Below are 25,046 nucleotides of genomic sequence, written 5' to 3' on the forward strand. Positions count from 1 at the left end.
GTTCTCTCATCACAATACACTGGAAAAAAATTCTTTATATTAGGATTTCAAGTTTGCTTTCATCATGTGAGAATCTATTTTGATGTAACATGTTATGAAATTAAATGAAAAACACAATAGGAATTTTTAATTAGATGCCAAAAGGCATTTAGTACTATTCAAACCTATCCCTGAGTAAGAATACAAAAAGGCGGGAAAAAGTGGGAAGAAGAAACACTGTTTCATCATATTAAGAATTTCTCTTAGAGGAAGCACAGGATAAACTGCATCACTACTAAAATGCCTCACTGTATTGGGTTTCTTAATCAATATAACAAAAAAAGAAACATGAAGTAATTAAATGTTAGAAAGTAAGACAATCCATCTTGCCTTTTAAACATAAAAAGTAATCATTTGAAAATATAAAAGAACTGTTAATAGCCTGTAGCAAGTAACCAGGTACAAGATCAATCCATAAAACAATGTGAGTTTTCCTACATAATAGCAGTAACTAGTTAGAAAATTTAATATTTTAAAGTATTCCACTTTATAAAATTTGATAGCTCCCAAAACATTGACAATAATCAATTGTGAATGTAATAAAGGAAATAATCACTAATAGTAAAGATGAAATCCCATAAAATGGTCATAATTTACTCTTGAACACTGCTAGATAAAGCACTGACATTTCCAAATTAAAACAGACTAATCAATGACAAAAATTCAATTGAAACTCAGAATAATTAAATTGACTCTGCATGTGTAGGATGTTCAAAAAGAATAAATAACAAAAATCTACTAAATGTTAAACATTACTCATCCAGTAGTTTTATAGCTAATGTTACTAATTTTCTTAATTTGGATTTATGTTATTGACTGGTAAAAACAATCAAGTGTCAAAAGTTAGTTTAAGATTTCAGTTAAAGGGATAATAAACTTATGCAATATTTGAAGCAATTCTATTCTTCAACTACAACTAAATCCGTTTTGCTATTCTTAGGTGCTTTATGGGAAAATAATAGGGAACTATTCTTTTATGTATGTAAAAATTCATCTCAACCTCTCTAAACAATATCAGCGACTAAGGTCATCATTTCCCTTTATTTTCCCAAAGTGAAATGTAGAACTTTAAGAAAGCAAATCCATAGTTAGGGGGATCAAAAGTGTGTTTAAATGAAAAGCCTACTAACCTGAGTTAGAGCTAATCTGCGACTTGCACATAGATGGTAATCAGAAAAAAAAAAGGTTTTTCAATATAAAGAGAAACCAGAAGACAAATAAAGTCAAAGGAATAACTTGGCAAGAATGCCAGATTTAGGCCAGAACATAAAACATGGGAGTTTTTAGTGACAGAAAGAAAAAAGGAGACAGACAGTAACGAAAGGAAGAACTCAGGCCAGATTCCAACTTGGAAGGGACAAGGGAAAATTAGAAGCAAATAATATACTACCTTAGTAGGATTCTGTAATGGACAGAATTAAGAAAAAGCCAAATTTGTTACATTTTCAACAGAGCATGATAGTCATAGAAAAATTTTTAAAGTTTTTATATAAAATAAGTTAACTGATCAAAATCAACACAATTCATCACTATAAATGCATGAATTTTTAAATTACTTTTAAATAAATTTGAATAATGATCATAAAGTCATGCTCAGCAGCCAATGAATAAAACTTACCTTAGTCCCATCTTTTTAACATCTAAGTATATTAGAATATAAAGTGTGATTTTTGACAGGATGGTTAAGGTTTACCCGTTACTCATCTAAGAACTTTTGAGTATCTTCTCAATATAAAAATCATAACATAAAAGCATGTGATGAAACTGTATAAAAATGAATTAATGATGAATTAATAGACCCCATTCTATTTCTTCTGACTCTATTTTATTTGATTTTACAGAACAATCATGAAAAATTGAGTAAAATTGGTAGCCTAAAGATATTAGACAGCCTTTGTAACAGATGAGGATAACATCTTGTTAAGCAACAATCAAATAAATGAACCCACAGCCTAACAGCTGAAACTCTATGTTATTTGGCTTCTAATGGGATTTACCTTTTATTCTTCATATTGGTCAGTGTAACAGTAAGTTATTATGGTTAGAAATATGATTAGTGAAAGAGAAGAAAGGAGAAAGATATAAGGAGAGGGGTGAGCAATTTAAAGGCATCAGAAAATAATTATTTTTACTTCATGACTAAATGTATAATGTGCAAATTATTCTCAGGCTTACAGTATACTTATAAACAAGAAACATTAGTATATATTGCTTTAATTATGGTAGCTAAGCCATAAGAGAGAAGGCATAAAAGGAAAGGATTCAAAGTTTTAGCAATCCATCTAATTTTAGTTAGTACTACCAAACTCATTATTTTTGGGGTAAACAATCAGATCAGACGGTAAAAGATCAGATGGGAATTCCATGGCTTCTCTAGTGGCTCAGATGGTAAAGAATCTGCCTGTATTGTGGGAGACCTGGGTTTGATCCCTGGGTAGGGCAGATCCACTGGAGAAGGAAACGGCAACCCACTCCAGTATTCTTGCTTGGAAAATTCCATGGACAGAGGAGCCTACCAGGCTACAGTCCATGGGATCATGAAGCGCTGGACACAACTGAGCAACTAATACATACAGAGTGTTTCTGTTTGAGCATTTCAGTCATTCTGAATCTCTGATATATCAATATTCCAACTCTCAGGACCCATTCTTTCCAGATTGATGACCTAGTTTCATGTAAGATGTAAGATCTGGGACAAGAATGTGAATGCAGTCAAATAAAGATTGAGCTTTTAAAAAGTAAGTATTTACATTCTACCTCAGATCATCTCAGATTCTATCCATAGCAAGCTTATAACACACCTCAGAAAATCAGTTACTCTAATCAAATTCTTGACAGACATTATGTGTGATAAGAATATAACAGTGGAGTTATGATAATGTTAAAATATTAGCTACAATATTTTGGTCATTGGAAATAGATAATCTGTTTTGAAATGAAAGAATTCATTATTTTTCATTAGTAGTGCATATTGGGATATTTTGCAATCAAGAAAAAACATGAGAGAGAGAGAGGGAGAGGGAAAAGGGCTTTTTAAATAAAGTTTCCAGAAAATCTTTAGTTATGCCTCAGAGACCATCCCAACCATCTCTGCTGTATGGTTAGTTAGGAAATGACGTTATTCAGTTCAGTTCAGTTGCTCAGGTCGTGTCCAACTCTTTGTGACCCCATGAATTGCAGCACGCCAGGCCTCCCTATTCATCACCAACTACCAGAGTTCACCTAAACTCATGTCCATCGAGTAGGTAATGCCATCCAGCCATCTCATCCTCTGTCATCCCCTTCTCCTCCTGCCCCCAATCCCTCCCAGCATCAGGGTCTTTTCCAATGAGTCAACTCTTCACATGAGGTGGCCAAAGTTTCAGCTTTAGCATCAGTCCTTCCAATAAACACCCAGGACTGATCTCCTTTAGGATGGACTGGTTGGATCTCCTTGCAGTCCAAGGGACTCTCAAGAGTCTTCTCCAACACCACAGTTCAAAAGCATCAATTCTTCGGTGCTCAGCTTTCTTCAAAATCCAACTCTCACATCCATACATGACCACTGGAAAAACCATAGCCTTGACTAGATAGACCTTTGTTGGCAAAGTAATATCTCTGCTTTTTAATATGCTATCTAGGTTGGTCATAACTTTCTTACTCAAGATAAAATTGGGTTTCTGAAGGGAGGAGATGGGCACTTAGGAGACTCTGTCTTGCATGTTTTATTTAATCCTCATAAAAAAATTAAACAAGTCAATAAAAAAAATCATAACTGTAAATTCTTCCTTCTGTTCTACACAGCCCATTAGTAAATTGAGGAATGGATTTCCAAAGTGCTAGGGTCAACTTCCTAACAGTGAACCCAGCCCTTACTCTACCAAATTGCAATAACTGGGAAGTTCCCCGGAAACTTTCTTCCTTTTGTATACTGCTGAGGATTAATTTATGGGAACTAAGTAACAAATTCTATATCCTATTTTTTAAAAATCAGGTTGAAATGGGATAATATCAGGAAGGTATTCCTATGAGTTTGAAGTTTAAAGGTGAGGAGGTTCCCAACTTTCAGAATGGAGTATATTCCCTGTTTTTAGTTCTTTTAGACAAACCTAGACATCGTATTGAAAAGCAAAGACATCACTTTGCTGACAAAGGTCCATACAGCCAAAACTATAGTTTTTCCAGTAGTCATGTATGAATGTGAAGTTGGACCATAAGGAAGGCTAAGTATCGAAGAATTGATGCTTTCAGACTGTGGTCCTGGAGAAGACTTGAGAGTTCCTTGGACTGCAAGATCAAACAAATCAATCCTAAAGGAAATCAACCCTGAATATTCATCAGAAGGACTGATGCTGAAGCTGAAGGTCCAATACTTTGGCCGACTTACTGTAAAAGACCCTGATGTGGGAAAGATTGAAGGCAAAAGGAGAAGAGGGCAGCAGAAGATGAGATGGCTCAACAGCATGGCTGACTCAATGGACCTGAGTTTGAGCAAACTCTGAGAGATAGTGAAGGACGAGGAATGCTGGTGTGCTACAGTTCATGAGGTCACGAAGAGCCGGACATGACTTAGTAATTAAACAACAACATAGTTCATTTTAGTGAATTTTCAGTGAAAAGCCATATATATTTACCTGTGTATTTATTTAGCCCTTATACTCTACAAACCTGCCTAGGTAGGATTCTGTCTTCTGCTTACTTTGTTTCTAGTACTACTTTTTATGACATGGCCATTTACACATTAACTAAATATCTATTGTGTATACACAAAGTGCTACACAGAAAACCAGGAGGTATATAGAAATCTATTAACAGGTAGTTTCTGTTATAAAAAATGTAAACTCTCTAAAGATTTTTATGATGAAATATATATATCAAAAATTTAAAGAATAAGACAGAAGTTAACACCTTAATATTCTTAGATACACAGCTCAAAGTTTGCTTGGAAATAAGCAGAAAATCAAGGAAACTGAAGTGTTTCATTCTGATCAAGTAAATGAAACTTTGGTTTCATCTGTTTTATATAAAAGTCCATCCGCTCCATATTAAATAATTTTTGTAAAATGGATTTCAGTGATAGAAACAACCTTTTTAAACCAAAGATAATAGTAGATAGGAGGAAATAAATGGTTATAAGTAACATACAGATAATGATACGTGCTCATTGGACCAACTGTCTCATAAAAGTCAACCAAGCCTTCTAGGACTTGAGCTGGGAGTTTAGAAGTACAGAGAATACAATTCCCCAGAACCAAAGAAAGGAAAATGCTGTGAGGACCCCGAGGGCCTAAAATCCATGCTCTATTCTATGGAAGACACCATCACAACTAACAAAAGCCCTGAGTTGGGATGTTATTAGTTGTACAAGTTTGAAACCGAGGTCGAAAATTTAAATCATATACTCAAGACAATACCCATGGACAATGACTCCTCGGGTGATTTATTCAATGAGAGAACTACTTTGAAAAGAACCATCTGGAGCAAGAATGATGGAAGAGGGCTTAGAGCAGCATTTCTTAATCTAAGCATTACTGTCACTTTGGACTGATAAATTGTTATGCGGGTGTGATGTCCTGCGCTTTATCTGATGTTCATCATTATCAATGGCCTGTACTTACTACATGCCCATAGGACCACATCCTCAGTTGTAACAACTCCACCTGTCTCCAGATATTGCCAAATGTCCCCTAGGGGCAAAATTCCCTCTGGTTGAATACCACTGGATGAGAGGTAGAGAGAGCAATTATCTTTAGATATAAAGTGAGAGGGACCTTGACTCAAGTGGTGCAGCCAAGACCTATATGGGTCTTACATACATAATGAAGAAAACATATACAGAATTCACTTATTGATTCAAACTTCTAGTTTCTATAATGGAAAAATAATACTCAAAAATGGAAATTAGAGAATTTATATTTTAATGAGGTGAGTGAAAGAGTGGAAAGAGAGATATTGGGTAGATGATCTCTTCATATGAAACCTAAGTCTACAGAGAATGCTATGCTATGCTAAGTCACTTCAGTCGTGTCCAACTCTGTGCGACCCCATAGACGGCAGCCCACCAGGCTCCCCCGGCCCTGGGATTCTCCAGGCAAGAACACTGGAGTGGCTTGCCATACAGAGAATAATTAACTATAAAAACCTTTTCTGAACTGTTGACAGATAAAAATGAAAATAGAAGTAAATGATATAGAAATGGTCTGAAAATACAGGCAATCCGGTCATTCCTAAACTTGCTTTAGTAAATTATGACTGAATTTCAGCTAGATCAGATACAAATTTACCTCTTGTCAAAATATCAGAAATGTTCCTAAAATGATGCACAAAATTAAATCTAACCATAAAGCAAAGCTACCATGAGACATTCCATATTTAAGTGAACATTGTATCAAACTTTTCGGAAAAGTAAAGAGGGATTTTGCAGTTCACTTATATACTGTTTTCAAAGTCTGGATTTTTACATTGTGTTTCCTCAATACACTATTAAAAAGAGTAAATAAATTCCACAAGGTGTCCTTGGCCTAGATCTCAAAACCACTTTATTTCAATATATCTTCGCAAAGATGAAGAATTTTCTGCCTTTTGATGATCATGACTTTATCGTTATTGTTAGGTGCTTTTGGTAATGCTCACAATGAAACAGAAAAGCTGTATGTTTTCAACAGGCATAATTTCAAATGCACAGCCAGAAGGTTTTAATAAATTAAAACAAGTACAGTGTCCAGCAGAAGGTTAATCTATACCTCTGTGAAGACCCTTGTTGGACAGGTCCTTGAATACTTTGTGGTTAGGTAAGACTATTATATAAACTATATATTGAGCTTCATGCCTTGCAATTACATTGTGTTATTTGTGAAAGCTCTTTCAACTTATTTGGAATTTTGCTTTCTCAACTGGCACCAATTACATATTCAAAGACCACCAGAAATAATTCTTCCATCCCTTTTGGGATCCACAAGCTTGTTATAAACACCTAAGCAACTGTACAGGAACGTTATACTTTGATAATAAACAAGGCCAGGGAGATGATTTCTTCCATTAGAAAAATTCCTGCTCATAAATAATTCAAAAATAAAAAGAGAAATGATAATTCCACCAACATAGGCAACATTATCTGAAATCAGAGCCACCCTGCGCAGGATTTTGAATTTTGAAAGCAACAGCTCACACAAATGAGTGACTACTGCTTGCCCTGTCAATACATTCGTCTAACAAAGCCTCCTCCATATGAGCAACCGCAAACATTTATGACTTCAGTTGTTAATCTCCCATGAAAAACTATTTCCATACTATTTTTAACTTGTATATGGAAATGATTATCTGTTTACCTCTGAAGCATGAAAACTCTTACAGCACCCTTTATAATGTATTTATGTACCACTTTCCTTCTCATGTCCTTGTCAGAAGTATTCACATCTACCTCCCAGAACAAAAGTTGAGAAGCAGGCTGATTTCTTTTTTTATTTTATTATTAATTTTTTTTTTTTTTACTTTACAATATTGTATTTTCAATCGGCTCCTTTTTGTCTTCCAAATTCTCATGCTACTGGACCTACTTCTCAATAGCTTTTCAATTCTACCTTCTTAGACAAAAAATGTAGTTAGTTGTGTGATACTTGGAAGAGTAGATTGTATGGCAAATGAAATTCATAATTCACCTGGACCACATATGTATAAAATTAAGTATTAAATATTTTACTATAAGTTAGAAATTGATATTTTAAAAATATAAGAAGCCTTTTAAGACAATTATGGACCTGAATGAAGATTTCTTGAATGCCCTTTTACCAAGTGTTTTAAATTAATTTAGTCACTTAATAACCATATGATATGAATATTATTTTATCTTTACAGATGAGAAAAATTAAGGATCTCATGAAAGTTAACAGAGCAAATAAGTGATGGTCCTGTGTATTAAATCTAGTTCTATCTGAATTTCAAAAATAACATTTTTTCCTATGATTCCATATTCTATTCTTTCTGAATTTAAGGACTCAGTGACCAATGAGACTGACTTCAAATAAGTAGAACCTGAAATAGAGTTATAAAAGCAGTTAATGCAAATGATTATGGAGAAACATATGGTATTTATTCTTAAGGAAACTCATAGTTTCACTTTGGAGACACTTTTATTTCTATGGTGTCTTTTAGAGCTGTCTCTATTGCATCAAATACATGGAACACCAGCACTGCACATAGATTTCACAGAAGAAAAGGGCTATCCATTGTTTATTACAATGGAATGAGATAGGATGGTGAATTATATGCATAACCAATAGTATATTATTACTGCATATAAAATATAATAGTATAATTGCATTAACACTTTATAGACTATATATTAATTTTAATTATAGTATTAATATATAACATTATATAAAGATACATATATATACATATATGTGTAAATCTTTATAGATGATAAATCTTCTCATTAACCACACCTCACTCTACCTCCATCTATAATGGATACCTCCTTTCTTCCATGAACTCTTCTCTGTGAAGTGCTGATGTTCCATATATTTGATACACACACATATATATTACACAAATATGTATATATTATATATGAAGTATCTATACATCATATATACTTTAATATATATGTATGCATATATAATATTTTAAAATCACAATCTGTAAAAGCAATTCTTACTATAAAAGTATTCCCTATGTCTGAGAGCTCTGATCTCTATAATTGGGGCCAAGTTTGAATTCACTAAGAAAACCTGATTAAGACACTACTTTATTTATTTTTTATAGTATATACACTTTTATTTTTTTTTTACTTTACAATATTGTATTGGTTTTGCCATACATCAACATGCATCCACCACGGGTGTACACGTGTTCCCCATCCTGAACCCCCACCCACCTCCCTCCCCATACCATCCCTCTGGGTCATCCCAGTGCACCAGCCCCAAGCTTCCTGTATCCTGCATCAAACCTGGACTGGCGATTCATTTCTTATATGATATTATACATGTTTTAATGCCATTCTCCCAAATCATCCCCCCACTCCCTCTCCCACAGAGTCCAAGAGACTGTTCTATACATCAGTGTCTCTTTTGCTGTCTTGCATACAGGGTTGTCGTTACCATCTTTCTAATTCCATATATATGCATTAGTATACTGTATTGGTGTTTTTCTTTCTGGCTTACTTCACTCTGTATAATAGGCTCTAGTTTCATCCACCTTATTAGAACTGATTCAAATGTAGTCTTTTTAATGGCTGAGTAATACTCCATTGTGTATATGTACCACAGCTTTCTTATCCATTCATCTGCTGATGGACATCTAGGTTGCTTCCATGTCCTGCCTATTATAAACAGTGCTGCGATGAACACTGGGGTACACGTGTCACTTTCAATTCTGGTTTCCTCAATGTGTATGCCCAGCAGTGGGATTGCTGGGTCATATGGCAGTTCTATTTCGTTTTTTAAGGTATCTCCACACTGTTCTCCATAGTGGCTGTACTAGTCTGCATTCCCACCAACAGTGTAAGAGGGTTCCCTTTTCTCCACACCCTCTCCAGCATTTATTGCTTGTAGACTTTTGGATCGCAGCCATTCTGACTGGTGTGAAATGGTACCTCATTGTGGTTTTGATTTGCATTTCTCTGATAATGAGTGATGGTGAGCATCTTTTCATGTGTTTGTTAGCCATCTGTATGTCTTCTTTGGAGAAATGTCTATTTAGTTCTTTGGCCCATTTTTTGATTGGGTCATTTATTTTTCTGGAATTGAGCTGCAGGAGTTGCTTGTATATTTTTGAGATTAGTTGTTTGTCAGTTGCTTCATTTGCTATTATTTTCTCCCATTGTGAAGGCTGTCTTTTCACCTTGCTTATAGTTTCTTTTGTTGTGCAGAAGCTTTTAATTAATTAGATCCCATTTGTTTATTTTTGCTTTTATTTCCAATATTCTGGGAGGTGGGTCATAGAGGATCCTGCTGTGATGTATATAGAAAACTATAAACACTGATGAAAGACATCAAAGAGGACACTAATAGATGGAGAAATATACCACGTTCATGGATCGGAAGAATCAATATAGTGAAAATGAGTATACTACACAAAGCAATCTATAGATTCAATGCAATCCCTATCAAGCTACCAACGGTATTCTTCACAGAGCTAGAACAAATAATTTCACAATTTGTATGGAAATACAAAAAACCTCGAATAGCCAAAGCAATCTTGAGAAAGAAGAATGGAACTGGAGGAATCAACGTGCCTGACTTCAGGCTCTACTACAAAGCCACAGTCATCAAGACAGTATGGTACTGGCATAAAGACAGAAATATAGATCAATGGAACAAAATAGAAAGCCCAGAGATAAACCCACACACCTATGGACACCTTATCTTTGACAAAGGAGGCAAGAATATACAATGGATTAAAGACAATCTCTTTAACAAGTGGTGCTGGGAAATCTGGTCAACCACTTGTAAAAGAATGAAACTAGAGCACTTTCTAACACCATACACAAAAATAAACTCAAAATATATTAAAGATCTAAACATAAGACTAGAAACTATAAAAATCTTAGAGGAGAACATAGGCAAAACACTCTCCAACATACAAGACACTACTTTGGAAAAAAGAGAACTGAAATTCAACTCTAGTGACCTGTACTGAACCTTTTTTATGTGGTTAAGGAGTGGAAAGGGCTTCCCTGATTGCTCAGTGGTAAAGAACCTATCTCCCAAAGCAGGAGACTTAGGTTCTATATCTGAGTGGGGAAGATCCCCTGGTGAAGGACATGGCAACTGACTCCAGTATTCTTGTGTGGAGAATCCCCATGGATAGAGGAGCCTGGCAGGGTACAGTCCTTGGGGCACAAAAGAGTTGGACACAATTGAGCGACTAAAAGAACAACAAGGAGTGTAATGGATAAATACCAAAGGAGAGTTGAAATTTAGAAACAGCTAAACACAATCTCATGTTATTAGAATATGATTAAAAACACTATATAATATTTAAATTTTCCAACAAGATTTAAATCCAACAAGATTTAAGATTTAAATCTTATTCCAACAAGAGGTTTAACTTTCTAACTTCAACTGACACTATATTTGCGTTTTTCACTAAAATATTTGATTCTATTATTTCCTATAAGCATTTCAGAAAATGCTTGAGAAAACAGAAAAACAACTGGAGAGTAAATCTAATGAATAACGCTAAGCAAAATTTAAAGACAACTATGATCTTTGCTTTTTCATTACCGTATTGTATGAAGTATACAAACAACGCATGATGAATTGTAAACTGCACATCTGCAATTATAATCTTGCATAAAAAATGAGCACTGAGTGCTGAATAAACTAGCAATGCTTTATTAAAACTTCAGGAAACTATCCTGTAGGAAACAATGTTTCACAACATAAGCTTTATTTATTTTTGAAGTGGAAAAAAAATATGTAAGTTTAAAACAACAGTAAAACCAATATGCTATAAAAATATGCAACGTTAATAGAACATGAGCTACGAACTGTTCATATATATCTGACATATTTCTCTAAATGTACTGCTTATAGCTGAAGATGTTTATGTGAAAACAAGATCACTATTTCTAGAGAATATCTGCAGTTTACCTCCTCTCCCTCACAATAATCTTTCAGGTAAGACAAATCACCTGCAAGCTAAAATACCTAAAATTTCTGAAGAAAAGGATTTGGCTATTCAAGAGCAGAACTGACAAAGGTACTATATTTTGGGGTGAGTGGAAAAAGTTAAAACTACCCTTGAGTATAGCCCAAGAAATATTAAATAATACATTTTCAGTACTTTCAAAAACTATTAACCAAGAATGGTTTAGAATCATTCAAGAGTTTTTAAGCGATCATCAGAAGTTATCCAGATTATACCCCAAGTCCACAGTTACCTGTATTAAACTGTGTTTCATGTTTTATCTTATATCACTGAGGTGTGAAAACTCATTATAACTGCAATCTTACACAAGCTCCAAAACATAAACACAAGGGAAAAAATATAATTTGATGACCTTAATATACTTTTCCCAGGGATTTATACACAGTCCCTGGTGGCTCAGAGGTTAAAGCGTCTGCCTGCAATGCGGGAGACCTGGGTTCGATCTCTGGGTCAGGAAATTCCCCTGGAGAAGGAAATGGCAACCCACTCCAGTATTCTTGCCTGGAGAATCCCATAGACTGAGGAGCCTACAGTCCACGGGGTCGCAAAGAGTTGGACATGACTGAGCGACTTCACTTTCACTTTCAATACTCTTTTCTAGTGATAAAAGTGTCTAAATATTGTGAAATCATTTTTAAAAATAGAGGGTCTTCCTTAAAATGATGTTTTATTTGAATGGTATAGAGTAAGAATCATAGTAGTTAAAGAAGCTACTAAAAAATTTAAGGGACCTATTTACTCTCTTTCTGAGCGACTTCCTTCATATGAGAAAGTTGTCAGGTCATTAACTGAGGAAGAGTCAATGTAAAGTATTAGAAAGAATATAAGGAGGAGGAACTGACAATCTAGGTGAAGATCTGGGATGTGAAAACATTGTGACCTTTGGCATCTCATTTAGCTTCTCCAATTCTTATCCTAGAAGAGAGACAACAAATCCTAACTTGTCTACTGCTGAACCTGTCTCATCTACAGCCAGAAGTTTTCTAAAGTGCAAATGAGAGTTCTAAGAAAGCCCTGATCAAATACAACATTTTATGAAGTTAATGCTCATATATGTTTTATCACTGATTCTCTTTATACTACCGTGGAAAAAAGTTTAAAAGTAAATACTACTTTATATCATGTTTTTTTTTCCTAAGCAACTATTAATACTAAAGTGATTTAAAATACAAAGGTGATACCAAAATCAGATACTTTTTCTTTCTCTTGCACTTAGACTACACTTGTCCTTAGATCCATGGTGCCTGGCATATAGTAGGCACTTAACAAAAACTGATCCATAAAGGAAGGAAGGAATACAAGTTGTTACCTCTTGTATTACCCAGACAGAAACTTGCTATGTGCAATAGTTTAAGAGTTAACATAATTAAATATTCCCAACCTAGATACAGGCATAATTTTCTATTTTGGAATTCTAAGACTAACCATATATAGTTGCTGTGTTTTTCCAGAGCAGAAAGTATGCTTCAAAATACAGAGAAATGCCATGGCTACCAGACTTATATAGTCTGGTCAACTGTACTTCCCCCCAGACATAATTAGCTTAAAGTTTACTACTATTTTGCCATTATTAAAATTCTTTGATTAAAAAAAAGTCAAGTAGAGTTAATGCTCTTAATAAAGTATACCCAAAGGAACACTACACAGGTTAGAGCAAAATAATTAAAATGCATGTACCATATTTATGTCATTCATTAATTTACTATCATATGACTGGTTTTTAAGAAGCATTATCTTATTTCCTTTATTCATATAAATTATTATGCAGAGACATAAAAAATAAACTTTCAACCTAAATCGCCTCAGTTAAGAGCCAGGTTAGGAGGACAGAACTGAAACTTCTCTGGCCCACTTGCTACCCACAAAAGTTCCAGAAGGGACCTGTCAAATTTTTCTGTAGAATGTAAACCACAACCTTATATAAAACTTTTATCTCAATCTTGTAAAAACAGCCTTTTCTAATTCATAGGGAAACATTAATGAGGTTTTATATTTGCCAGCATTTCCTGTATATGTTTCAATAATCACATTATAAATTTTTTATAATAAAATACGCATTTATTATAAACTTCTGCCATTTTTAACAACTAAAATGTCTTCATATTTGGAATGTTAAGCAGTTAATAGTTCCTGAGAACTGTTCATTCATTCGTTTTTTTAAACAGCTAGTATTTTAGTACCTAGTATACCTTAGGCACTAAAGACAGGTGTAAAGTATTTCACAAGGAAATGGAACCAAAGCACATTTTGGTTATTAACACCTAAGACTGGTCAACGAATCTTCAATTCCAAACCTTTGCTTAGTTGGTCCTCCTCGCTTGGTCAGTTAGTTCCACCATCTCCTCTTTCCACTTCAGCTGGAATCTTACACTAGGGGTCAGCAGACTACGGCCCTCAGAGCAAATCAAGGCTACCTCTTGTTTTGCAGTTAATATGTCATTGGAACGTGGCCATTTCATTCATTTGTTCTTTGTCTATGGCTATTTTGTGCTACAATGGCAGCATTAAGTACCCATAAAACCCCTATATCATCTTTCATAAGAAAACAATTTATAAAGAACATTTTGATACCTAGGCTTTAATTATACATTTTATTAAATATTTAATCAAGACTTGACATCTGAATTTTATGCAAAATACTAAGAAACAAACTTCTCTATATTTTCTTTTCTAATTTATGTAAATTAGTTAAGAAAATAGACTAAATGAGCCAACAGCTGTATGGAACTTTCGATATAGTAACCTACAAAGACTAACAAATCTAAAATATTAAACACAAGAGATTAAAGTAAGCTATGTAAATATAAATATTAAAACACTTCACTTTAAAGGGCAAAATAAAAAAGCATCATATGTATTCTACCTTTCAGTATAATTCTTATCTTTTACAGGCTAGTAATTATCACAGTGTTAGGAAGATTATTTATTGCACTGCATCTGAAAATGCCTGATAAGAAAACCCCCAGGGAAGCAACTGTGTAAGTAAAATAGGCAAGCCTGGATCTTCCACTGAGTGCAAAGTATGCATGCACCTATCAACTGGGTTCTACATTAAATACAGGAGACCCTGGTGGCTCAGACAGTAAAGAATCTGCCTCCAAAGCAGGTTCAATCCCTGGGTCTGGAAGATCCCCTGGAGAAGGGAAAGGCAACCCACTCCAGTATTCTTGCCTAGGAAATCTCATGGACAGAGGAGCCTGGCGGACTACACTCCATGGGGTTACAAAGAGTTGGACATGACTGAGCAACCGACACTTTCACTATACTTAAGATGGAAAAGTCTTTAATGTCAAGAATAATGTTCTATATTTTATTAAACACACTGTATAGGAAAAGAAAGACTTTAAACATTGATATGTAAATTTAAATATGAATAATGATAAAACTGTTGATTTAGTCTTAGATAAACCATTCTTACAAAATAATCCCATTTCTTAAAGAAAAGCAAAATCCATGAGAAGAGTTTTCCTAGGTTTGTATTCACACACTGATATTTTAAATTTCTTTGGCTTCCTTCCTAGGCTACTCAAAATGCAACATGTTGGAGAAGACTCTTGAGAGTCCCTTGGACTGCCAGGAGATCCAGCCAGTCCATTCTGAAGGAGATCAGCTCTGGGATTTCTTTGGAGGGAATGATGCTAAAGCTGAAACTCCAGTACTTTGGCCACCTCATGTGAAGAGTTGACTCATTGGAAAAGACTCTGATGCTGGGAGGGATTGGGGGCAAGAGGAGAAGGGGATGACAGAGGATGAGATGGCTGGATGGCATCACTGACTCAATGGACGTGAGTCTGAGTGAACTCCGGGAGTTGGTGATGGACAGGGAGACCTGGCGTGCTGCAATTCATGGGGTCGCAAAGAGTCGGACACGACTGAGTGACTGATCTGATCTAATCTGATGTTATAAATACAAAGGTGTAATAAATCTCCTCTTAAGAATAATGTATAATTCAAAATTCCATTGTGTGTTAAATTCTAATGAGGTTTCAAGCACTTTTAGATTTTAGCATGTTAATGGGTTATAAAATCGCCAAAGAGGAATGAATTTTAACCCTGCCGCTGCGCTGCTGCTGCTGCTGCTAAGTTGCTTCAGTCATGTCCGACTCTGTGCGACCCCACAGACGGCAGCCCAACAGGCTCCCCCGTCCCTGGGATTCTCCAGGAAAGAACACTGGAGTGGGTTGCCATTTCCTTCTCCAATACATGAAAGTGAAAAGTGAAAGTGAAGTCACTCAGTCCGTGTCTGACTCTTAGCGACCCCATGGACCACAGCCCACCAGGCTCCTCTGTCCTTGGGATTTTCCAGGCAAGAGTACTGGAGTGGGGTGCCATTGCCTTCTCCGATTTCAACCCTAGCTCACCTATAATTTGGTTTCTTCATGCTCAAACAATGATTGTAATAAGATTTCACCAAACTGATTTAAAGATGAATAATAAATGCCTGAAATACATCAAGAAAATAATTGTGGTAAATATTTGTAACTGGGTAGGCTTGGCAGTTCTACACTTTAGTTCGATCTCCTATAAAAAATGATGGGAAAAAAACAATGTTGGGAAAATTTTTTAAATAATCTTCATCTTGTAACTGGCTGTGTTAATGTGTACAGAGCACTGAGAACAGTGCATGGCATATGGCAAGCGGTGTACAAAGTCTAAATCATGATCATTACCACCACTATCATCCCATCTTAGAAATAAAACAGCACAAACAAAACAAACTCATCTAGAGACAAATTTCCTCTCCAGGAGTGAAGCACTTGAAAGTAAAAGTGGCTGAAATGTATGCTTCTAGGTATTAAAAACCTGAAAATTGCCACTATTCAGGAAAGCTTTTATGCTAAGACATCCAGAGGATTAAAAACTTCTCTTATTTTGAGACCAAATACCGTAGAAAAATGAGACCAAAAACATGTAGCACAAAAATCTGAGGGTTTTTATGAGATCCATTTAAGGAAGAGGTAAGAAGGATGGTAAGTATTTCTCCGTGAAATAAGGTCTGTGCTGTGCCTAGCCGCTCAGCAGTGTCTGCCTCTTTGTGACCCCAGGGACTGTAGCCCGCCAGGCTCTTCTGTCCAAGGGGATTCTCCAGGCAAGAATGCTGGAGTGGGTTGCCATGTCCTCCTCCAGGGGATCTTTTCAATCCAGGGATCGAACTCAGGTCTCCTGCGTTGTAGGTGGATTCCTTATCATCCGAGCCACCAGGGAAGCCCAGAAACAAGGTCATGGCTACCTGAAAAGACCTACACATAGGTCACTGGATATGTAACATCAAACACTGAACATTTAATTCTAGGTGAAGTATTACAAATAGAGTGTACTTCTCTCTGACAGACGGATGACTACCTATAGTTTCCCTAGTCACATGCAAAGCACTAATGTATCAATCGCTCACTTAATGGTAGCATTGTGCCAATGGTATGAGCAATAGAATCAGATATGGTCAGATATTTTAGCTGTGGTATGCAGACAATTTTTAGAAAAGACATAGTAGGGGAATGACCTAGGAAACTACCCCAGCTCCTGCCTTATAATGATCACAGCAACAGTGAAGAAAGAAAGTGTGAAACACCAGTAGAGTCAGAATTCAGAGCATTTAGTTACTGGCTCTATCTGGAACATGGAGAATAATTAGAAGTGATGCTTGGATTCAGGTAACTGGAAGAACAGTGGCTCCCCTAAAAAGTAGCAGTGACGGGAGAATACAACAGTTCAGATTCCTTATCTATAACACTGGAAGGAATGCTACATCGTGGAAATATCATAAAGCATGGAGGGGTGGGAGTTGGGAGGGAGGTTCAAGAGGGAAGAGACATATGTATACCTACGACGGATTCATGTTGATGTATCACAGAAACCAATGAAACATTGTAAAGCAATTATCCTCCAATTAAAAATAAATAAACTTTTATTTAGAAAAAAAAGAAAGATAAAGCATGAAGACTAAGCAGTGTGGCATACAAAAACAAGGTTTCAACCTGCTGGCCAATACTATCTAAATGGAACTAATGGCCCTTGAGCAAGGTAACTACGGAAAAATTTGCAATCAAGGGCAAGTTGATTCATGTAGCTGATTTACAGTCTCATATAGTATATAAACTTTACATACAATTTGTTCTATAGATAAATGTCACAATATTCAATCATCATCTATTATACATAACTGAGTAAAATGGGCAGAACTTTTGAACCTCATCTAAATGTTCCTATTATAGTATGATTTTGGACACAAACATAGTTCTGTCGAGTCATTAGTATGTGTTCAAAATAAATGAGAGCATGCACAATTTTTACTAGAGCTACCATGAGTACTTTGGAAACAGGCTAGTTAGAATCAAATGGCACATAATAGTAGTAATCATAACAATAATGATAATAATTAAATAAAAAATAAACTTATAAAACTAAAGATGCTGAGAATTCTTCCTAAATTCCTCCAAATATAATAAAAATCTTACCAAACCTCTGTTGTTCTCTACCTGCAAAATGTAAAGAAGAAAATAAAGGGTTTAATTGGAGATTTTATCCTCATAAGGCCTCAGTATATCTGTAAATTTATGTCTGAAGACATTTTTCCAAATAACATTCCATGATGTATATAGTATATTCTGTGATAAAAGGGAGTCATGGTCAACAAAACATGGGAAATAATGAATTAACCTAACTTTACTGCCTCCCTACCCAGAATCTTTTATAAGCCAATATAAATTGTGAGTCTCCCCAAGTGGAATACAGTACTATCATTGCGCAAATCAATTTGATCATGAAGTAATTCCCTTTTAGGGGAAGTGAGGTGGAGAAAACACTATTGGGAATCAATGCCTTAGGTTATTTCACATGAGTTTCAAGACAGTACTTCATGTGAGCTTCACAACAATCAGAGAAGAAGGCAGAGCAGATAAGGATCCAACTGGTGATAAGAAAATTTAAATTCAAAAACATAATGCAAGAAGCCAATAGTGAGATTGACCGATAGATTTGTTCAGTTTCAATCTAGCAACGTGGTTTTATTAACCAAGACAATTTCTGATCTCAAGGAGAATACCACCCACAAGCTGGAGAAACTAATGTCTATGCCAAATATGGCATACTCTTCTACACTGTAAAACAGTCATGGTACAGCTGACTTACTCTCAAACTTTGCGATATTAAGCTATTTGAAAATATCTTTTGTAAGTTAAGTCTAAATGGGGAAGCAGTCAAAGTTATTAAAGCATGTGCCAAATGAAGTTTTGATATCCCAGGAACTTTCTGTGATATCAAGACTTAAAATTCTCTTGGTAGAGACAAGAAGTTTGTGTGGTAGTTAGCCACACGACAGAGGAAGGCAAAAATAGCATCTTTCAAAGAGAAGTAACATTTCTGAAACGACTATCTACTGCTAGTTCTTCCACGACAACCTTCATGAGAGACCGGTTAAAATGCCTGAGAAATTATTAACTGCACATTTGCTTTAAGAGTCAAAATGCAGTTTGCAAATGTTTCATATTAAATCATAAAATATATATATAGTCATTCATTATCTTATGTAAGAAACCCAGCCCCAACAACAAAAAATCTTCCTGGGAACTTCAAACCAGAGAAAATAATGCATATTTTGTTAAAACACATACCCTACATACACAGACACACACAGAAACACAGACTTCATTATGAATTTTAGGAATCTGAAGAATATACAAAGGATATGGAATATATCTTCACCAAGATCATGATCTACAGAACACGACCCACCAGATTCAAGGTACTTTATTATACTGTTAATATCTAATTAATCTAGGTAGTGGCATATTTATAATCTTGTTACCATATTTAAAAATACATATATCTCCCTTATGGGCCTCCCTCATAGCTCAGTTGGTAAAGAATCCACCTGCAGTGCAGGAGACCCCAGTTCGATTCCTAGGAAGGGAAGATCTGTTGGAGAAGGGATAGACTATCCACTCCAGTATTCTGGCCTGGAGAATTCTATGGACTGTATAGTCCATGGGGTCGCAGAGAGTTGGACACAACTGAGCGACTTTCACTTTCACACTTTTCATATCTCCCTTTTGGGCTTCCCTGGTGGCTCAGATGGTAAAGAATCCACTTGCAGTGCAGGAGACCTGGTTTCAATCCCTGGGTTGGGAAGATCCCCTGGAGGAGGGCATGGCAACCCACTCCAGTATTCTTGTCTGGAGCATCCCCAAGCACAGAGGAGCCTGGCAGACTACAGTCCATGTGGTCACAAAGAGTCGGACATGATAGCAACTAAGCACACACAGCACATCTCCCTTTTATACTCCTTAAGTTACATGACAAACTTACTTCATTTTTGTTTAACATTGTTACTTAATCTGCAAGAATTTAAAAAATGTTTAGTACACAAAGGTTTTTATTTAATATTATGTACTTGCATCTATTCTAAACAACAAGATCATGATTTAAACTTATGAGGTTAATTCAGTGCTCTGTGGTGATCTAAATGAGAAGGAAATAAAAAAAAAGAGGAGATATATATGTGTAACTGATTCACTTTGCTGTATAGTAGAAACTAACACAACATTGTAAATCAACTATGTTGTTGTTTAACTACTAAGTCATGTCTGAGTCTTTGCAACCCCATGGACTATAGCCTGTCAGGTTCCTCTGTCCATGGGATTTTCCAGGCAAAAATACTGGAGTGGGTTGCTATTTCCTTCTCCAGGGGATCTTCCCAACCAAGGGATCAAACCTGAGCCTCCTGCATTGGCAGGAGGATTCTTTACCACTGAGCCACTATACTACAATCAATACAAATTAATTTTAAAAATAAATAAATTTATGAGATTAAATTTTAACATTTTTCACATCTGTTTGTAACTTCTTATGTCATTAATATATAATACTTTCTTTCAAGCTTCTAACAATAACCTGTAAGTGATCCTTACCACTATTAAGTGCTTACACATTAGTTGCCTATTTGCTGCCATAACAAATTAGCACAAATTTAGTGGCTTAAAACAATACAAATTTATCTTAAGAGTTCTGCAGCTGAGAAGAATAACACAGATGTCACTGGGATAATAGCTCTAGCAGAGAACCCATTTCTGTGCTTTTGACAGCTTCAAGAGTTACCCACATTCTTTGGCTTGTGGCCCCTTCCATCTCCAAAGCTAGCAATACCTGGTAAAGTCTTTTTCTCACTTCCTATCATTCTGAAAATTGATTCCCTCTTCCACTTACTGAAACATACACATTACCAAATGTAAAATGAGATAGCCAGTGGAAATTTGCTGTTTTACACAGGGAGCTCAAACCGAGTGCTTTGTAACAACCTAGAGGGATGGGATGGAACCAGAGATGGGAGAGAGGTTCAAGAGGGAGAGGACATACGTATATCAATGGCTGATTCATGTTGATGTATGGCAGAAACCAACATAGTATTAGAAAATATTTATCCTCCAATCAAAATAAATTAAAAAAAAAAACAACAACACATTGGGCCCACTCAGATCACTTGGCATGACCTCCCTGCTTGAAGGTCAGCTGATTAGCAATCTTGTTTTCATGTGCAGCCTTAATTCACCTTTCCCATTTCAAGTATCATATTTACAGGTTGCAGAAGTTAGACCCAGGACACTTGGTGGGGAACCACTATTCTGCTTACTAGAGTCAGCCACAAACTCCTCCTTCACATGCTGTCAATCAGTATCTGTCTTTAGGTGTTTCTACTTAGGACTTCCCTGGTGGCGTAGCAGTAAAGAATCTGCCTGCTACTGCAGGGAACACTGGTTCCTGCTACTGCAGGTTCAGTCCCTGGTCCAGGAAGATCCCACATGCTGCAGGGCAACCATGCCTCTGAGCCACAGCTGCTAAGCTTGTGTGCCGCAACTACTGAAGGTCACGTGCTTAGAGCCCATGCTCCACAAGAGAAGCCACGCAACGAGAAGCTTGCGCACCGCAACTAGAAAGCAGCCCTCACCTGTCGCAACTAGAGAAAAGCCTGCACAGCAATGAATGCTCAGCACAGCCAGAAATAAGTTAATAAAAAATTGTAAAAGGCATTTCTCTTTAAAGAATGTTTACTAAAGTCTTCAAATAATAGCAAAAGAGTAGATGGTTTGTTTATAGAAAATCAAGGATGAAAGCCTTAAGTGACTCAATTAAGACCTTCAACATAACTTATCATTTCAGAAATGTTAATAGAACACAATGAACAAATTTGAAATCATGAAACTAGTATGATCTAACAGGTGCCATTCCTACCTTCTCTCAAAAAGAAGCAATTCCCTGGCTTCCATAAAAGCATCTGCTTGATGCCTGCCACATGCCTCTCATCTGTCTCCTTTATAAACGCCCAAGGATTCACCTTTTAAATTAAGCCTTCTATCAGTAGCCTGGTATAAATACACACGGTTACAACATCCCCACAGTCTTTTGTTCGTGACTCTGCCAAGCATAGTTATTAAGACTGATGTCATTTGTGCAGTAGCTGCTTAATGACCTATATTGAAAAATTAATCAAGTAACAGAACTTTGCTTTTAAGAAAAATAAAACATGAATTTTTCTCACCTAAATTATACTCTAAGCTCCTTGATGGTCGGAACATGTTTGTCTTAGTGCATATCACAGGTTCCAGCACATAGCACGGATCCAAAAAATAATTGTTCAAAGAATAAATGAAGACGTATTAACATGTACCTTAAGCCTTCTACCATTTTTGTCCTTACTTGCCTAACACAATCTCCTAGAACTCGCATTATATAAATTTTGCTTTAGTTAAAAATCCAACATTCAGTCATAATTCAGAAATATTTACTGAGTGCCAACTATGTGTCAGGCTTGTCAGAGTCCTTATTAATACCGTGGCAGTTTAGTTCCTGCCTTCATGTCTATAATTTGTGGTCTTTCAGAATTTTCCACCTTAGTTGATGTTGATATCTATTTGATGCTGATATCTGTTCCAAGAATTATTTCTCAATCATCTCAAGCAGAAACGACCTGTCTTTTCCAGTCCTCAATATTGCCTATTCAATTCACCATTTACACTGCCTCACACAGAAATTATTTATATGAACATCTCATCTCTCCCAGTGCAATTTCTTATAAAGCCCCTCGTAAGTTATTGTACACACACAATAGTTGGACACATGTTTTTCCCTTAAAAGTATAACCTCTACAAAAACTTAGGAAGGATATTTTCTCATTTTCATTGACATAGTTATTTTATTTTTATTAACAGTGAAATATTTATGAATTTTGGCCAATAGAAAATATTTAGACTGTGTGATTATAAAGAAAAACTACAGTACTGTGGGTGAATGTACAGTCATTACTTATGTGCAGATAGATAATATTTATTTCAATCATCCCTATATGCCAAAGAAACTACAATACACAAATTTCTCCTCCAAGGGCCAACCACTGCAATCTGTCTATACTACTTTACGTCTTTGGGCTTCCCTGTGGTAAAGAACCCACCTGCCAAGCTGGATACGCGAGTTCAATCCCTGGGTCAGGAACATCCCCTGGAGAAGGAAATGGCAACCCACTCCAGTATTCTTGCCTGGGAAATCCCATGGACAGAGAAGCCTGGAGGGCTGTAGCCCATAGGGAAGCCCCAGTACTTTGGCCACCTAATGCAGGGAGCCGACTCATTGGAAAAGACCCTAATGTTGGGTAAGATCAAAGACAACAGGAGAAGGGGGAAGCAAAGGATATGATGTTTAGATAGCATCACCAACTCAATGGACAGGAATAACTCTGGAAGGCAGTAAAGGCCAGAGGAAAGTGCTGTGCTGCAGTCCATGGGGTCAAAGAGCGTGACACGACTTAGTGACTGAACAACAACAATGATGCCTTTGCATTGGCTGACATTTGGAGCAATTGTGATATTACCAAGAGATTTATCCTATTATACCTTCCATCACAAGGAAAGTGAGAGAAAGCCAGTGCAAGATATACAATTAAAGATAGAATTCAAAATAAAATTCAAAAACTATATTTTATATGCCAATTTATGTTTTTCTATAAAGTAAATGGAGATTTATTTGTAATATTTTGTGTCATTAATACAACAACAGTACAAAAATTTTGCACATGCATGATAGGAAGGAGTGGCCCTTGGTACAGTATATTTGAGCCTAAAACATTAAGTGACAATAGATGTGTGGGCCAGATTAGGTAGAATGTGCCCAAGAGAATGTGGCCACAGTTGGCAAGTGAACTAAGACTTGATCTGGAAATAATCATCACCTCTCACTCCTAAACCTTTCTAATAAGTAACACCATCTCCTCAAGAAAGGGTACTGATGCAGACCTATGGAGTATGGTCAGTTCTTCAAAAAGTGTCTTGCCAACTAAGATTTTTAAAATGCTCCCCAAACCTTCTGAAATAAACAAGCCTGCCAAATACAATAAAAACAAGTTGATATGCTACAGTAAAACAAGTGGATAAGCAATAAAGTACATGAAAAACATTTCACATTATGCATAGGAGAAAACAATTTCGATGGTAAACAAAAATCAAATGCTGTCTCAGTTAAGTTTTCAAAACATCTAATGTACCCTTTAGGCTTGAGGCAATTTGTATCCAGAAAAATGAATACTGTCTGATAAGGATCAGTAAAATCTCAAATTTATTTTTAAAGTTAACTATTTCCAAGTTTGAAAATTCCTTCTATTTTATTTCATTTATACTTAATCCCCTGGAGAATGGCAACCCACTCCAGTATTCTTGCCTGGAGAATTCCATGGACAGAGCAGCCTGGTGGGCTACAGTCCATGGGGTCAGAAAAAGTTGGACACGACTGAGTGGCTAACATATGAAACCTACATAAAGGAAGAAAATGCCTTAACTTTTACACTGCCTCTCGATTCCCTGAGCTGCCTTTTGTAAGAGTCACTGTAATTGTAATATCATTGCTGTAAGCAAAGGAAAATCAATAGCAGATTCAAGTCATAATTTCATACATTAACCATGAAACCAGATTTTAGAAAAACAAAGATGGAATTAAAAATAATTAGTTATATATGGATTCCCTGATAGCTCAGATGGTAAAGAATTCTTCTACAGTACAGGAGACCTGGGTTTGATTCCTAGATTGGAAAGACCCCCTGGAGGAGGGCATGGCAACCCACTCGAGCATTCTTGCCTGGAGATTATCATACACAGAGGAGCCTGGTGGGGCTACAGTCCATAGGGTCACAAAGAGTCAGACACTTCTGAACAACTAACACATCAACAAATGGATTATTTTACTAACTCGCCAAGAATCAATCATTGGTGATTTGGAAGGAACTGAGTCAATCCACATTCACCTAGAATTAATCCCAGGAATCACTCTTTTTGAATGCTTTCCAGAGAAGCCCTGAGTAGCCAGGCTACTCTTGCTAGTCGAGATCACATAGAATGTAA

The 25,046-nt window shown here is 36.1% G+C and overlaps 1 protein-coding gene across 18 annotated transcripts in view; it reads right to left on the minus strand.

Moving 5' to 3' along the window:
• The window catches only part of CRPPA (CDP-L-ribitol pyrophosphorylase A), a 456,527-nt gene that overhangs the window by 112,374 nt on the left and 319,107 nt on the right, over positions 1–25,046 (minus strand). For 13 of the 18 annotated variants that reach the window (XR_009494184.1, XR_009494182.1, XR_009494181.1 and 10 more), the window contains exon 10: positions 18,126–18,142. The exons of the other annotated variants lie outside the window; for them this stretch is intronic. Coding sequence is in view for 1 of the 13 variants with exons in the window: in XM_059885802.1 (XP_059741785.1) it covers positions 18,126–18,142 (17 nt within the window). In the remaining 12 variants the exon portion in view is untranslated. The remainder of the gene's footprint in view (positions 1–18,125; positions 18,143–25,046) is intronic. 18 annotated transcript variants of the gene reach the window in all.

The sequence above is a fragment of the Bos taurus genome, chromosome 4, assembly GCF_002263795.3.
Source record: "Bos taurus isolate L1 Dominette 01449 registration number 42190680 breed Hereford chromosome 4, ARS-UCD2.0, whole genome shotgun sequence".
NCBI lineage: Eukaryota > Metazoa > Chordata > Mammalia > Artiodactyla > Bovidae > Bos > Bos taurus.